The sequence below is a fragment of the Diabrotica undecimpunctata genome, chromosome 9 (genome assembly GCF_040954645.1).
Source record: "Diabrotica undecimpunctata isolate CICGRU chromosome 9, icDiaUnde3, whole genome shotgun sequence".
Lineage (NCBI taxonomy): Eukaryota > Metazoa > Arthropoda > Insecta > Coleoptera > Chrysomelidae > Diabrotica > Diabrotica undecimpunctata.
Window position 1 is genome coordinate 101,135,729 of NC_092811.1, and position 17,860 is coordinate 101,153,588.

The 17,860-nt window shown below is 34.8% G+C and overlaps 1 protein-coding gene across 2 annotated transcripts; it reads right to left on the bottom strand.

Annotated features, from left to right (window-relative positions):
* Positions 1–5,408: 5,408 nt before the first annotated feature.
* Positions 5,409–15,961, bottom strand: Hn (phenylalanine hydroxylase). 2 transcript variants are annotated; one of them, XM_072543909.1, is made up of 7 exons: positions 15,791–15,961; positions 9,220–9,520; positions 8,935–9,094; positions 7,936–8,135; positions 7,592–7,854; positions 5,951–6,180; positions 5,409–5,746 (listed from the first exon to the last, which is right to left on the bottom strand). In XM_072543909.1, the coding sequence occupies exons 1-7, from the start codon at positions 15,878–15,880 to the stop codon at positions 5,590–5,592; spliced, it is 1,401 nt and encodes a 466-aa protein (XP_072400010.1). In that variant the 5' UTR covers positions 15,881–15,961; the 3' UTR covers positions 5,409–5,589. The 2 variants fall into 2 exon arrangements, with proteins under 2 accessions (XP_072400010.1, XP_072400011.1); XM_072543910.1 differs by lacking the exon at positions 15,791–15,961 and adding an exon at positions 10,737–10,836.
* Positions 15,962–17,860: the final 1,899 nt, after the last annotated feature.

The following is a 17,860-nucleotide window of genomic DNA, read 5'->3' on the forward strand; positions in this document are numbered from 1 at the left end:
ATAATCATATCGAAATGATTATTTATCCCTTGATTATAAAGTATGTAGCATATAACGTAAAAATTATGGATTTAAGAAATTGCTATGTGGGATTTTGTAAAGCAATAAGCAACATATCCAGAAGCAAATACACTTGGATTATATATATTATTAGAAACTTTAAACTTAGATAAAGAGTATACATTTTATAGTAAACATAGTAAAACTTAAAGACGTAAGTATACAGAAAACAACAAAACTTGCCTTGCTAAGCATGGAAACAAGCCAAAGTCGTTTTCTTTCTTGTACCTAGATCTCAACAATTCCAAAAGCTATCAGCCGATATATTTGCTCGGTTACCTGTTTAAACTATTTGAACGCATGGTCTTCATTAGATTGTCATTGAGAATACACGAAAGACTTAGTAGAGGATAAAGTGGTTTTAGACCAGGACTATTTTATATTTCACCTAATATATCGAAGACAAATATAAAGGACATTGGTTATTGACCTAATCACAGAAAGGAAACAGAGGAAACTCTTTTAAAAACCGGAGAACACAGTAAACTCGCTTGTACTGTCTGCGCTCTGCTGCAGAACACAGAAGATTTTTCGACTCGCTGAATAAAGAGAAAAATAGATGGATAATACAGAAAAATGGTTTCGCTAAAGGCTATATAAACACTAGGCACTAGGACTGTACAAAATTTATAGTAACGATCAGCAAATACCAGTAAATACTAGGACTTTAATATTTGCAGACGATGCAGCTATTATTCCACAAGCAGAAACTGTTAACTAACGGTAGGCAACACTAACTAAAGCCTTGAAAATAATGGCAACCTGCTAGCAATATAACTATATCAATTTAAAGATCCCTCGGTGCGACCAAATCATTGAACACTGTGCTTAAACGTGTTGTGCAACTTGATAAATACATCACGTCTGGTATGAGTATCTTCGTCCATTGTGTCTTCTGTATATGTGCCTCCCATTCGTTTTGCCATTTGTTGAGCATTCGATTTCGTGTCTCAGCTCTAACCTCTTTTTGGTCGCCATTTCCATTATCATATCAATTCTTTCTTTCGTTCTTTCTTTTGCTAGGAGGTCAATGGGGAGCATATCCGCAATCACATATAGGGCTAACGTGGATGCAGTTAGGTACGAACTAACTGTTTTTAAAAGGGGCTTTCTCTGAGTGATATTTATCCACACAGGGGCTCTCTATAAAAAGATCTAATGTACTATGCCTACGTACATTCTCCTTTTATGGCATCTTGGCCCGCCTATATTAGGCATGATCTTCATTAGGGCTGTTGTTCTTGTATCTGCTTTCTGAACTACATCAATCAGATGTTTTGTATAGTCTAAACCAAAATCAAGGTATATGCCTAAATATTTTGCATAGTATGTAGGATATATCCTTTTCATTGGCAATAAAAAGTCATATAAGGTCTACTTTTCGGCCTTTTAGATTTATCTAGAATATCTCGGTTTTATTAGCTGCTAGCTCTAGATCGTTAATGGTCATTCACCTGTTGACTTTCTGGCAGCATTCGTTAACCACTATAAGTTTATATTGTCTTTGATCGATAATTCCAAATCATCAGCGTATGCCATCGCCTTAGTGTTTGTGCGGTACTGTATTTAAAGTACTCCATTGTATAGTATATTCCACATCGTCGGTCGATCCAAATATGGAACTTTGTGGCACTTCTGCGGATAATTTCATATCCTCGCTTTAGCCATTATTATATGTCTGTCAGTAAGACATTTTTAAATGATATTTATTAGATAGATAGATGGTAGAAGAAGCATCGGAAGAAAACGAATTTCATGGCTTAAGAACCTGAGAGAATGGTTTGGATACAGCTCAAAACAACTATTTAGAGCTACTGCCTAAAAAATTAAAATAGCTATGATGATTGCCAACCTCCGTAGCGGAGATGGCACCTAAAGAAGAAGAAGATAATCTGACACTCCATCTGTCTCGAGTTTGGTAATGATGTAACGTCAATTCAGTATTAAATGCGTTTTTCACATCGAACATTACGAGGATAGCCCATCCCTTCCTCATCCTACAAATGTTATTATTTTTACTTCCAGTCTTACATTCGCAGATACGGCTATAATCTGTTTTAATGATTGGGTTTGTACTAGAAGACCTAAACCCTAGATACCCTAACTGAAATGATAGAGCTATAAACAGAAACGGAAGGCTACGAAAAACTTTTAGCAAACAATGAAGACACCATGACAATAGGCCCCATCAAACTCATTCCCCAGGAAATGCTCAACCCACCCATCTAAACATCCCCCACCCACAACCCCATATTACTAGAATTGGGAACATGCGAAGAAAAGATCACAACAACAGGGGAAGGAAAGAAAACAAAGTGGTCCAACTACAAAAGACTTAAGAGTATTGGAATCAACAACATCCCAGTGATCATCCGATCATCTTACATCGTTCAAGAAGCACTAAGAAACAGCGCTACTGAAGAGCTAGAAATACACATAAGAAGGTTTAGAGATATAAAACAGAAAATAAAAGATATGATAAGGGAAAAGAAAAAAGCCAAAAAGAGAGCCGGAAAAACAAGGAACAAGGAAGACAAAAACAGGGCAAACCGGCTAAACAGAAAATTAACAACGGCGCTAGCAGAACACAGAAGCCGAATGTGGGACGACCACGTGCAAGAAATGGAGGAACAGGATCAAAATATTCCAAATATTTGGCAACTTCAAACAATATTAAGGAACGACAGAAAATTCATACCCCCACTACACGGTGAAAATGGAATTGTCTACTTCATTAAAAAAGAAAAGCCGAGGTGATAAGAATGACTATCGAGAGAGAGAGAGAGAGAGAGCACAATAAATGACCAAGACGAAGGTGTAGACTTCATCGAAGAAGTCGAAGAACACCAAGAAATGCCCGAAGAATCAGATGAGATAAATATACCCACATCTCCACAGGAAATAAGTGAACTAATTAAAAATAGCTCACCGAGGAAAGCACCTGCTCTAGATGAAATTTCAAACAGAGCTCTGAATTATATAGCAGCGAAAGCGATCGTATTTGTAACCAACATAACAAATGCGATACTCGGATACAGGCTCTTACCAAACCGATGGAAAGAAGTCCACGATATTATAATTTCAAAGTCAGGAGAGGACACCATGTTTCCGTAAAACTACAGGCCGATAAACTTACTTCCAGCAGTCAGCAAGATTGTAGAAAAAGTCATACTGAGTATAGCTCAGTTCGGATTTAGAGCAAAACAACTCAGCGAACTACAAGTACTCATACTAACACAGTAAATAACAACTGGAATTTAACGACAATTAGTACACAGAAGCAGCCTTCCTTGGTGTAACCAAAGCCTTCGCTAGAGTCTGGCATACAGGAGTAACATACAAAAGGAGAGGCTATGGATACAGCGGGGCTATGACCAGATTGATCTCTTCATACTTGGACAACCAAAGCTTTAGGGTCCGGATAGGACAAGTCCTGTCCGAACACGGAGCTCTGGAGGCTGAAGTACCACAGGGGGCAGTCCTATAACCTCTACTGTATACAATATACAACGCCGATGTTCCAAAAACACCAGGAACGCTACTCAGCCTGTATGTAGACGACACAGCGATTGCGGCAAAATACAGGAACCTATATGTAGCCCTTAATAATCTACAGACAGCATTGAATAACCTATAAGAATGGAGTATTCAATGAAAAATAGCCATCAACTCAGAAAAGACACAAGCGGTCATCTTCAAATAAAGAAGAAGCAACCCAGAGGAATATCTGACAGTGACAAACATCCCCTTCGAGTCACAATGGACCAAGGATTTATATTCATGCAGCACGAAGACGCAACCATTCAAACAAAACCAACAGCCAAAGCTGTAATAAGAGGACTCACAGGTAGAAAAAGCAAATGGAGAATAAAGACCAAAATAAGATTGATAAGCAGTATTATACTTACAATAATTACATATGTATCTCTCTCGCATGTTGACACATAAATAATACAAATAAAAAGACAATACAAGCAGCTCATAACAGCATCAGAGAAGCAATAAATGTTATGTATTTATGTATGTTGCTGAACGTTTCCTATTCAGAGAACTGCAGCAAGTACCTAATGATGATAGACATAATGGAATAAAAAACCAGAACCAAGTTTGCTGAGCTATAAGCCCGTTTCTGCGACAGATAATAAGGTATGATGCGTTCTATCGATGGAAGCACAAAAGTCCAAAACAGCAAATGCTGGCCAACATATAAAATCTAGATAATTCGTAGCTCTATCAATAGAAGAAAACTCGACACAAAGCACTGGCAGTTTCACTAATGATGACTTTTATTTTTCAGACAACTTTCAAGAAAAAATTCAAAAACCCAAAAAACGGCTTCGACCACCAAAAAAATTATAAAATTACTAACAAAAAAAGGCGAAAGCCACCAAAAAAAAACTAACAAAACTCAAAAGCCAAGCAAGAAGGACCCATATGCTCGAGCGCCGAGTCACCGAACTGAGCGTATCCCAAAGCGGAGACTCGAAGCCCGAGCAAGCAATTTCAGTTCGAAGATAGGTTCCTAGAGAAAATAGGAAAAGAGCGCCTCTCGCTAGCCTGCATTGATCGGGACAGGATATTGTGTTAGAGTTCTTGTACCCAGGACTTCCACACGACAAGCACTTTGCTGATAGAGAGCCCCATCGTGCATCAGAGTTCTATAGGGAGGAAAGTGATGGTCTAGAGTCTATTGGGAGTGGTTCCTGTTTACACGAATTAATTCTCCTGGCCCCAATGAATGGTAACACCTGAATATCATTGTAAGTTGTTCAAGTCTCTCAGATTGGGTTCAATTAAGTTGCTTACTGGTTCGGTCTGTACTCTCGGAGAAGGCAGAGTTTTTTTTCGAATGAGTCACAATATACATTCAGGAAGTACTGGAGAAGAGTTGTTATATTTTGAATTAGACATAGACAATGGAATTACTATTTTCTTCCACTTATTCCGTGGAATATCTGTCACCTAACTTTGGAAGATTTTGAGATATAAATTCTTACAAAAGGTCCCAGTTGGCTCTATGATAATCTCGTATATATGTGGCTGACATGGGGGCAAGTGGAAATGTCAGAATTTACCAGAAAAGGTAAATATATCTTTAAGTGTTGAGAAACTGTCACCAAACCATTTAAGTTATAATTATTATATATTATACTTCTGCGCGAATTAACAACGCCAGAAGTATACCTTTGTTGGGAGTTAAAATATACTCAAAAAACTTTTCAATATTTGGTCTACCGTGGAATGAGAACGTTGAGACGGATTTTATGTACTATGACTAGATTTATGTGGGCAAACGGGTTATTCTTATAGGTTTATTAAAATCGGTTATGTAAAATTAAAAAATTAAGAAAAATTGAAATTTTTATTTCTTATTATATTCTAAATATCACATTTTTTTGAGTACAAAACTACAGACAACATAAGTAGAAAACCTAATACTAAAGCTTAACAATAAATTAATTAGACTGGACGAATTCGATAAATAAATAATACTATAACTAAGTAGTCAACATAAGTAATTTTGATAAATTACAATTTTCTTAGAGAATCTGTCAAGATACATATTTCGGAGGCGATATTGTTAACCAGTCTTTGAACTTGAAGTTTGGAATCCAATACTTCTATACTTTGGGTGTAAGCGTTGTAACGAACTCCGAAATCTCTTGGAATGGTAGCTGCATAACGTCTGAAATAAAGAAAATATCAATTAATATTATAAAAGAGGACAAGCATAGTCATATTATGTTTGACTTAAAAATTCGAGAGCCAAATTTACAACGATATGAGGTAAATATTGAATACAGTTAAGGCGTAGCTTAAATATGCAGAAAAAAATGAAGTTGTTTGAGATGTCCCTCAAATCTGCTAGTTCTAAGAACAAAATACTTACATCATCTTTTCTTTGGCATCTTCAAAGCTTTCTGCTACGTAGTACACAGGCTGATACTCGGTGATTGGATACTTTTGTTCCGCCGTCTTAACCGGTTCGAAGGGTCTGATTTCTGATTTAAGTTCTAAAGCGTATTGAAGTTCGCCAAAACTGGACAGAAGACCTGCTCCATAGGCTTTGAGTTCTCCATTTTCTCTACAGAGGCCGAATTCGACCGTGAACCAGAAACACTGAAAAAAAATTAAATTATTTATAAGGAGGTCACGAAAAAAATGTATTATCCAAAAAAATCCAATATAAACTCGACTGTAGACACAGTTAAAAGTTCTAGACAACTAATGTGGTTACGAAGAATAAATTAGTGAGGATAGATAATGGTAGATTACAACCGCATCAAAGAAAAAGAAGAGCGACCAATTTGTGGCATTAGAGTTAAACGACACTGATGCTTTTCAGAGCAACAACTAACAATAAGGTATACAAGAGAAGAAGGTATCCAAGAAAGTATCCCTGAGAATGATGATGATGATAATACATCACCATTAGATTATTTTAAGGATAAAAAATATTCTTTGTTTTCGATGAAATAATCTAATTGCTCAATACAAAAGTTGATAATGTATGTTATTTATCAATTATTTTTATACATTTTTGTGACATAATAGAAACAATTGAATTGGCTAATGGTGTTATTTCCTCAAAAAGAAAGATAACGATTTCAAAAACAAAAACCACATTATACGTCAGCGGTTCATGAACTAGTTGATAAAATGTGTTAAGAGATTATTTTTTAATAATATCAATAAAATGATATGCTTGAAGTTAAGTGCCATTTTAACATATATTGTAGCTATAACCTTGTGTCTCATAGTTCGTATTTACAAATATCTTATCACTTATTTAGTTTTCAAAATAACAACAACAGTATACATATTATAAACATTTATGATACTAATCATCATCAGTTATTATACTATACTGACTGATAAGTACATTAGTTCCTTTATTCTCATTTTCAGAAACTTCTTCAACTAGTATTTTAGTAATCAAGACGAACGTTTCGATGAAAAAAAAAACGTTTTTTGCCCTAGTTGGTTCTGGTTCAAAATTTGCAACTAAAGGGTAAATTCTTTTTCTTTTTCCTTCTTTATTCTAGGTGAATCGTCCGTTTAAACTTCATCCACCTACATCAATGTTTAAATGGTTGCTACATAGTTTTCGGTGTTGCCCCATTCTTCTCTACCCCTTTAACGATTCTCATTATTCTTCTTTGTTCCATTGCACCAATATGTTTATTTCAGTATTTTTTCCTGTTTAGCGCCCAACCGTTAACATCTCCTACCCTATGTATTCCTTATGTTTCCACTTGTTTCACTATCTAGAAGGGTATTTTCAGCTATGCCACGAAGTACCTTCATTTGTGTTATTTCAAGCAGATTTTTAAACTACTAATTCATATAATAGAATAAATTCGATGCTAAAAAAACCTCAACTTGCTTTTAAAACAACCCAAAACTTTTTGGACGTCTCCGCATAAATCGTTATATTTGAGTTATGGTAGACATACCAATAAGTTATTGGTATACCATGAACACTATTACTTTTTATTAAAACACCTCATTGTATTAATAAATTACTTACGGTTGCGAGCTTTTCAATGTAGTCATCGGGGGCTCCTAGGGAAGCTAGTCCGATTTCTTGTGAAAACTGTGCAAATTCTGGATCAGCAAAAAGTGGTACGTGTCCTAACAACTCATGACAAACATCTGGTTCTGGTGTGTAGTAAGGTTTACTGGGATGTCTAATGTATTGGGTTGAGTGAAAGACTCTAAATGCTAGTCCAGCTAAGAAATCTCTGGAAGAAAGCAGACCTGCTACAGGTCTAAGCGTGAAACCAGTGCAATCTGAAAAAAACATCATCTTTAGTAAAATTATTCGATTTTAATACAAAATTAGTTTTGAAAAAAAACTTGATAACAACTCACCTTTAAGGAAATTCGAGATGTCTTCTAATTGTGGAATGTTGTCTGCTCTGTATCCGCAATTTTCGACTAGTAGGGGGAAAACATGATTATGTTCTTTGCAAGCATGTGTGGGATATAAAGTTGTCAGTTGTCTAAATACTTTGCCCCATGTTTCAGTTTCTTCTTTGGTGTAATCTACGTGAGGGAGTTTTTGACCATGTCTGCAAAAATTACAGTAGTTAGTTAGAATACTTAAATATTTACGGTTTTGGATTTAGGTTTGCAGACCACATAGTCCTTATTGCAGACCTGGTAGAGCATGCCCGCCAAGTTCTTTAAGACCTTCAGAGCTCTTGTACATGAATTGACCTTAAAATTAACTTTTTCAAAACACAGTACATGACCAACCTTGTACTGACCAAAAACATTTCAATTAATGGCACGCAAATTTAACAAGTTTATACCTATAAGTATCTGGGCCACGAGATTAAATTAGAAAGAGACATTTAAACAACAGAGTTAAACAGAAGAATAGGAATAACATGGGCAACTTACAGAAAATGAAGGAAGTCTTTAGATCAGATATTCCTATCTGCTTGAAAACGAATGTCTTTGATTAGTATGTGATCACAGTTCTAACATATGGAGCAGAAACATTGATCTTTACTAATGGAGAGGTCAATGTTGAACATATCTCACAAAGACAGAGTTTCAAATTAAATAGTTAGTGTTGTTACGGACACAGTGAAAAGAATTGCTGGAATGCAACTGGGCAGGCCAGGTTGCCAAAGTTATGGATGGAATCTGAACTATGAAAATTTTAGAATGAAGACCTAGACACAATGCTTATCGTAATCGAGGTCGCCCTTCAATAAGATGGTCGGAAGACACCAAACGCATCCAGCGCAACTGGATTCAAGGTACTCAAGATCGGATATAATGGAATTATTTACGGAAGTTCTATTATGATGATTACGAAGTATTTAAATAGTTAAAATAAAATTTACATAAAATACTTACTTGTAATTGAAGGCAATATCAGCAAAGTACTTCCTGCGTGCTCTGTAGACGGGATCAGTGAAACCAGGATGATCAGCATCTAGCTCAGCGCCATAGGATAAAATCTGGTTAGCAAAACGGTCAAGATCTCTTATACGTCTTGGAAACCATGGAACGGTATCTGAATATTACAAATAACGAAGTTAACTATTGTTTAAAAATAAATTTCTTATTGTACAATATTAGAAAGTGATGTAAAAATTGTAAGTTACTTTAAGATAAAATATTTTTTTCTGTTCCTCTTACCTTTGTTATCTCTGTAGTCTCTAGAAATAATCTGTAAGTATTCGCTGATGTCTTTCATGTCGGAAATTGCAGCTCCAAGGTTTCCAGTTGGAGCACATTCTACCATAAATTCGTAATTGTCCGGAGTTTTCGAAGATGGTCTAGATTCAATATGTAATAGATTGACTTCATGTTTCTTGAAGATCGACAAGTATTTGGCAAGAACTCCTACTTCTTCAGCTGGGGGTGCGAAGACGATGCAAGTGCTGTGCGCTGAATCCTTACCGATTCTGATGTAGTTGCCGCCGGGCATTAGTTTGGGCTAAAATAAAATAAAAATTTATTTGTAGAGGGTATACTTAGATGTCTCGCTCTGTCTAAAAATATTTATTTAACTTTGTTATTATTCAAAAATTCTAAAGTTACATTGAAGGAAATTGAAATTAAAAGCTTATTATCTAGCTTGAAGCATCACGTCTACCAAGTAGTGCCCTAATCTTTGTAGATCTAAAGTAGTAAGCTCAGTGGAAAATAATTGATGTTCTTCTTAGATCAACGTCTAAAGCTTGACTCAATCCAGTTGTTTTTTCCCGTTTAGACCAAAGAGATCCACATTAGGATGTTTTTCTTTATTTTAAACACATTTAAAATCTTCTGTACTCAATTAGTAATGCTGGCTTCCTATCGGTTATCGTCATTTTATATAGTGTGCATTGGTATATGATGGACATATTACGTTTCTAAAGATTTTGTTGAATTTAATTTCACTTAGTGAGGCAAGGTCAGTTTAAAGGAAGTAAAAGAAAAATATCCTTGAATAAATCATTAATATTATCCAAATTAATACATTTAAGATATGTTTTATTTATATAATTAAAAAGTTTCGATAAATTATAAGCGTACTTTAAATATTTGGATATTATATTTTATTGAAAAATCCTTGGATGTGACCGTTCGGTTTGAATAATTGATATGTATGTTGATAATAATATCATCATGGAAATTTATCAATGATGAGTTAAGATGAAGAAATATACGCAATAATAGAGAAGCGTGGACTATAAGTAAGGCCACTATAAGTGATAGCCGACTAATAAAGATAAGCTAGGTCGATAGAGTCATTATCATCAATGATATCATTATCATTATGTAGATCGGATGTCAATGAAGACATAATAGTGAGTATGGTAGCTTACATGTTATTCAATAATCGATAATGGCCATTACATTAGAAGAAGGTGAAGTCAGAAATGAGGATCTGCATAAAGTTGAAATAATTTTAAACACTGCATCAAAAATATTACAAAAATATTGATAATGCAACTAAGGGTCTTCGGAAACTTATATAAAAAGGCACTCATTGCCCAAAATACTAAGACAGTGTTAAGAATCAACCACTTTTTTAATATACCATGTGAATGAGAAAAAATGGATTTGAATGAAAACCAAAGAAACCGGCCTTATTTTACCCTTAAATTAGATATTATAATTGCCAAAAGGCAACTCTACAGTTGTTTGAAATCAAAATATTCACTTACATCTACTACAGCATCCACTAAAATCCCATCAATACTCGTAGTATATTTCATATTAAATAATTTATCCGTTAACACTATCACAGCTATATCTTTTATGTTTGAATAGAATAAATAATTTAATATCCTTTTATACCTCAATCTGCAATTATTCGTGAAATTGCCTACTTACGTTATTTTTAATTGGTTTTACAAATTACCAACTGGAATAAAAATCTAAAGTAACATTCTTTGAAAATTGCATCAGTCCAAAGATGGAAACCGTTCTGTTGCGGGTGTTTGGAAAACCCTTTGCTTTACTGAATATAGATAATCACGGTAATCACTGAAGATAACGCGTATATATATCAGAATTTCTCAGTTTACTACGAAACTAGATTATTAGTGGTCAACGGATACCTATAGTGTGAATCAACCAAGCATTATAAAAATTGACGTTCATAATAGAAAAGTATAAAATAATTACATAAACGTAAAATGTTAATACGTTTTTAATGGCGGTAGCAATTTTTTTGCAGGTATCTATAAATAAATGGGGGGCAAAAAAGGCAATGGATTTAAGTAATAAAGAGATCGTGAAAGAAAAACTTCTTAAAAATCGTCGCAGAAGATAACGGACGGTTGTTAAGTACTATTTCAGACGAAGCGACTGGTTTCCGACACTGGCAGCAAAGCATGCATTGATTTAAATGAACGATTGTAGAAGAGCAACTTTGAGTGTCTGTCTCACCTTCACCACCGGGCCGACCACTGGATACCGTTTTGTTTTGAGCAGAGTATTGTTTTGAATCGAAGCGTTCACACAAGTCACTTCTTGTGTCTTTTTTTTTATAATTTGTTAAATGTTAAGTGTGTAAGTTAATGTGGATTTCAATACGGAAGATTTTATCTTGAACTGATATTGAAGAGGAACCAGTTCTTTGAAACCATAAATTAGACAAATATAATGATAAAATTACTAAAAAAAATGCATGAGAAAAGGTTCATCTTTTTTTCAATCATTTCAATCATTTGAAAAGGAGTTTTCAAATTTTGACATTACCTTTTCATTATTTGTTTCCTCCTAGTATCCTCATTAGTATCCTACGTCGTCGTCGAAGGGTACTAATATGGATTTGACTGTGTAAAGGTACGATTCCGATAACGACTGCAGTTGCAGTTGTGGCAGACGTCATTACTTTGCAATATTAATTTATATGAGGCTGAATCCGACATCTGGCTGCAAGTTCTGCCCAGCAGAACGTCAGATGCTGTGCCGTCCGATGGCAGACGACACACTTAAACAAACACAGTACTGCCGTTAGTGCCGTCATGAAGTTGGACGACATGGAAGTATTGACAAACGAAAAAAGTGACTATTTTATTGATCTAGTGTCTAAATATCCCTGTTTATTCGACTGCAAAAATACGAATTATAAAAATTCACACCTCAACGAAAATTTTTGGAAGTATATCGCCCAAAAAGTGAATATGTAAAATCTTTTGATCAATGTTTCATAAGAGCCTTCTTCTAGTCTAGTTAAGTACAATGGTTGTGTGGGATTTGTCCTAAAGCAATAATACAATAACAAATCGTCGTCATCTTCTTCCGTAATCCATATTTTTTTATGTAATGCACAACCTTATTTGTTTTTTGGATTGACTTCGGACTCGATACATCTGCCGTCTGCAGTCGTTATCGGAATCCTACCTTTAGGCACACATCAAGGAAATAATGCTATGCGCGGTACCAGTATGATTTCAACGGCATAAATAGAGAGTGAGGTTTTATGAAATAGAAATGCTACGCATTGATTGTTAGGAACAACAACATGACAATACAACATGGATTTTCACAAACTTTTTCTGGACCCAGGGCTGTGAGCAGAATTGTCAGATTTTACAGCTAGTCCACCCAGAAATAACTTATAATATTAGGGAAATCCTGCAACACAACCGACGACAGAGAACATACCAGAGGGTTTATACTCAAAGTAGCTCACAGACAACCTAAATACCAAGATCTAGAGAATAAAGCTCAGGAATACTGCGTAAACATAAAAATAAATTGAAGATGGTAATTATCCTTAAAACACGGATGTCTATATACCTAGTGTGGGATGATCTTAGGAAATATCTTTAGTGAAGTTCTGAAACTATTTTCTTGTGACATATTTACATTAAATATTATATTCATATGTGATTAAGCCACAATGGATGGTAATAAAAATTACATTTTACATTTGCACAATTACAATTTGGAAAGCTGGTTTAAAAGATTATTAAAAATAGAAACTATTTTTAATAGTAGGTGGCGCTTGTAGCATTCGATTTGACAGTTGAATTACTTGGCCTCGATATTTGGCAAATAGCCATATTTTTGACCTAGACCTTCTTAAGTTTCCTGCGTCACAGTGTTTTGTTGTGTACTTGGATTTTTCACTTAGAACCATCGATATTCTTGGCATGTTGCGCCACTCCGTCTATCCACCTGATCATTTGTCTGCAGTTTTATTGTACTTACAGTTGCTTAGTTATAATTATTTTTATCATATTTGTGCGCATAGGTATCATATCTGCGCGTCCATGTTCCGTTTTCATAAAAAATTAATATAGTATCTTTATTTCGAAGATAAGTAGAGGACTCGTCGAATTTGTTTAGAGTTAATGTTTCTAATTTATATGTGAGAGCTAGTAATTTCAGTGTCCTGTAAAGTCTTCCTGTTTTTTTTTGAGAAGTAAATAGTTTTTCTCTCTTCAAAAAAGAAAGCATTTTCTGATAAATTACCAGGAGATAAAAAAAAATTATCTCTTTAAACCGCTCACCTATTATAAGAATTGAAATATAAATAATAGCTAAGCATTGAAGGTACAAATCATGATTTTTTTAATAATCGTTTGTATAATTAAAACATTTTTTTTTATATTCACGAAGCAATCAATCGAAAAGTGGATATCCTTGAACGACAACTGTCCTAACCCAAGAAGCTATCGTTTAACTGAACCATAAAAGCAGAAATGTTGCATTACAAAAAGAGAAAGAAACATTTCCTGTTTTTAATATCGAGATTACTAACTGAAAACAAGCAAGCTGTAATTGGTAATGGATTTTAAACTACTTATCCGATATTTTTATGAACTAAATTGTTGAAACTTGGGAAATTGATTGATACTGCTATCACTATAAACATAAACAATAGCTAGCAAAGAGTCACGTAGTCACTATATGAGAACTAGTCCGTGTTTAAAAATAAAATTTGATTGTAGAAAGTCATTAATGGCAAAATTAGAAAACATTAAAATAAACAAAAAATAATTCATATTCATGCAGTAATATTAGATTGAGATCTGCAAACTGCTGACTAAATAATACGCCAAGTTTATGAAAATCTTGCATTGCAAATTGTATTTTTGTGATTTAAGAGTTCGAAAGGTTGTTTCAAATAAAAAAAGTGACTGAGACTGAGAAATACTTGATGCGTTTTTTTATCACGTGTTGGGTATTTACTAATTGCATGCTATTCATATTGCAATAATGGAATGGTCACCTATCAGACTTGTTCTCTAAACCCCTAGTCGTATTATCCAAATGTTAACTATGAGCAAGTCGGAAATGCAGTGATTCCATAATGGGAGGAGAAACTTTAAAATATTTCCGATAATTGAAGAGGTAATTTGAACTCACACAAGTTAATAACGTCACATTGGATTTTTAAATTCTGTTAATACTCATCCAAGAACCGCGAAGTCTTCTCATGATGAAGGGGCTTTTATGTTCGGTTTTGGTTGCTAGTCCTGTGAGATGAGTACGACCAGCAAATGCTAAAGCCTATCCGAAAACCAAAAACATAGATGCAGAGTATTCATAAAAGATACTTCTGGTTGAAATTTGAAACGGCCGACAAGGTCCCTTTATATATAATGTAAAATTTTGTTACTTTTTTAAATTACCTTACCTACCAGACCCTAACTGAAGAAAGTGCTAGACGAAAACGAGCCACCTACACCAGAAATGACCTACTGACAAACAAAAAGAAGTAGCAGAAGTATTGAAAAACTTGTAGAATAACGAAAGGAAATGGCATATCAAATAAGCTCTTCAAGTAAATGCGACCAGTACGAACTACCATTACAAAACCAAGCATTACAATACATTTCTTTATAAAAGAAGAAAGAGGAGGCCCAAAAACTATAGTAGATTAATTTACTAATCTGGAAGATTATGTACCGAAAACTAGGCAATAAAAAGCTCTGAGATACAATAAACTGGTATACTTATGTTTTGTGGAACTGAAAAAGGCTTTCGACAAAGGTGGGTAAAGTAAACAGAGCAACATGTATTTCATTCGTATTCCCTAGGAAATACAGAGGAAATGGACATACATAATATCTACAAATGTTGGTCAATTATTCGTTAAATGCCACAAGTAATTGAAAAAGCTCTTTTTAGAACCTGACCAGGAATACATATCTCTCCTAAACAAATTCCCCTTTCTTACAAGCCTGACAAGACCTGTTGAACTAAACAAAGATGTAGGATATATACAAAAAATCTATCAGGTCGCAGTATAGAAAGTATCGAAATTAGGTCTACGTGACCAAAAAGAGGTCCCATAAAGCACAACTATTTAAATGAAAAAGTAAATGCAAAGGAAGAAAAATGACACAAAGCAAAGACAATATATAAAAAATGCATCACGAATTTAACTTACTGCTAGAAAAGTTGAAATGATGAAGAGAAATGCAAGTTATAGGTAAAGGGAAAAATTGTACAACAGCTGATGTAGTTTAAATGCTATAATGATAATTATACTGTATGTATATTAAAACAGGTAAAATATCTTTACACGAAGAAAGAAGGAGAACAAACTTAAGAATGTTTCTAGTTTACGAATTAAAAATGTAGATATTTTAACAAAATTGTACAAAATAAATAGCAAATATCAATTAAGGCTTCAATACAAAAAAAAATCCACATTAAATAAATAAAAACATAGATGCCCAACATTTTTTTGTGTAATATTTAACTCAAAAATATAAAATAATTATTTATAATTATTACAAATTAATAAACTTACTATATCAGGTGGACTTCCCATCGGCATCTCCACGTTTTTCTTTTCATTAGGATTTATAATGTTAGTGGGTTGAGACATTGGCCCCATCATCTTGGAAAATGTTTTAAATAAACTTGAAATATTCTAATAACTTCTCTTCAGTGAGCACTGTTGTGAACTAACTGTAACGATAACGCCGCTCTTTCTTTATATCTTCCTTCATTCACAACTTCCCCAGATACAGAGATAAATCAAAACAACATTTAATTTTCTTACGAAATTTTGATATTATTCTCATCATAAATTTTTGATAATATTGTTATTGTCCTTATTCCAATTCAGAAAAAAAGTTCGATAACGAGCGCTACGTCAAGTCAGTTTTGCAAAAGCTAACTTGTTTTGTTTTTTGAATAGGTACGGTCCTTTTTTGCAATGTATACTACAAAAATATAAAGATATAAAGACATTACAAGACATTCTGAATTTTCACCCTTTTTACAACATTAAATAAATGGTGAAAACCTTAAAATATCCATGTGTGTCTGTCTGTCCGTCTGTCTGTCCATGAACATAACTCCTCCGTTGTTAGAACAGATAGAATGACAAATGATGAGTCGAATGAGAGCTCATAGCCCAAAGATGGTGTTAAATGTGAAAAATTTGACCTTGGACTTCCGGTTAGAAAGTTTTAACCTCAAGTACTATTTTAAAGTCGCCGAAATAGCACAAGCGATATATTATTTGACGCGTCTTAGCAAGATGAGAACAAATACATACTTCCGGTTTTTATATTAGTTCCGGTTAAAAAGGTATGCCGCTAAGTTTGGTAAAAATGACTCAAAATTAGTGAAATTGTATATCAACCGACGCAAAGTTACACGAAGAGTTTAAATATCGACTTCTGGATCTACTTTCGTTCACGTTGGGTGACGACCGAGGACTTACGAAGACCAATTGCTTGTTAATCATTTAAATTAAAAAAAAAAATCGATTTTCGAGATATAGCACCTTATTCAAAATATATCCATAGTTCTATATATGGTTCTATATATACAGATTATAAAAATAAAATATACAGGGTATTCAACAAAAAATAACAAAGTTGATATCTACTTCTGTTTCACCTTTTTTTTACATCTTTAAAGAGAAGAACGAAAATCTGTATACAGTCACCTGTGACTCACACAGATAGTGTTGGGTTCCTAATACCCTAACGAAATTGTGCCAGGACGAGATGCCTGAGGGACTTAGACCTTTGACACTTCGTCCCGTCACAACTCCGAGACGGTCGGCGTCCAACTAAAAACCTCTCCTCTGTCACTCCAGACATCAGGATGAATGGGCTGGTTAAGGCAAAACATCTCTCCTGATGCCCCGCTATCACCCGATTCCCATTCTTTTTCCCACACATTCATCGGGGAAACCACACTCACACGAACTACCAAAGACTTTCAACCCCCTGCTTTAGCGAGGCTGCCATGTCTCTCGCGTCGTTTGTCTCTTATTTGCTCCTATTTCGGCTTGCGACAGTCCGAACCCTACCGAGATACTACGCGCTTGTTTTAAAATTCTATTGTGAGTTCCCTCTCTTTTCGTTCTAATGAAGAGAGCAGCTCACTGATTAATTTGTGGATCTGTGTCCACCACCACTCATCCCTCATCATTTTCTCCACTATTTCTCTCATGGAATCAAACATTCTGTAGTTACACTATATTTTAAAATTTTCTCTTTCATTCGTCCAACGCTCACACTCCAATATCGTGTATGTCACAGTATCCGAGAGACCACAGTAAAGGCACTCATCGGACTATGTCCTCCTAAACCTGAAAAGGTAGCTAAGGAAGCAGCCATAGACTTGGAGCATTTGCGTCAGATAATAATCCTACTGCCTGTCTTCACCCAGCTTCCAAGGTTCAGGATTAGTGACTTCGTCTACTCCGCCACATCACGTGTTGCATTCCAGTCTTGCTGCCACTGGCCGATTGAAACTAATCTCTCAGCCAGCCTTATCTCAGTCATCTCTCGCTCTCCAGTGTTCCATCGCCTATGACTATGAATACTGGCCCTTTTACCTGCCAGCACATGTAAAG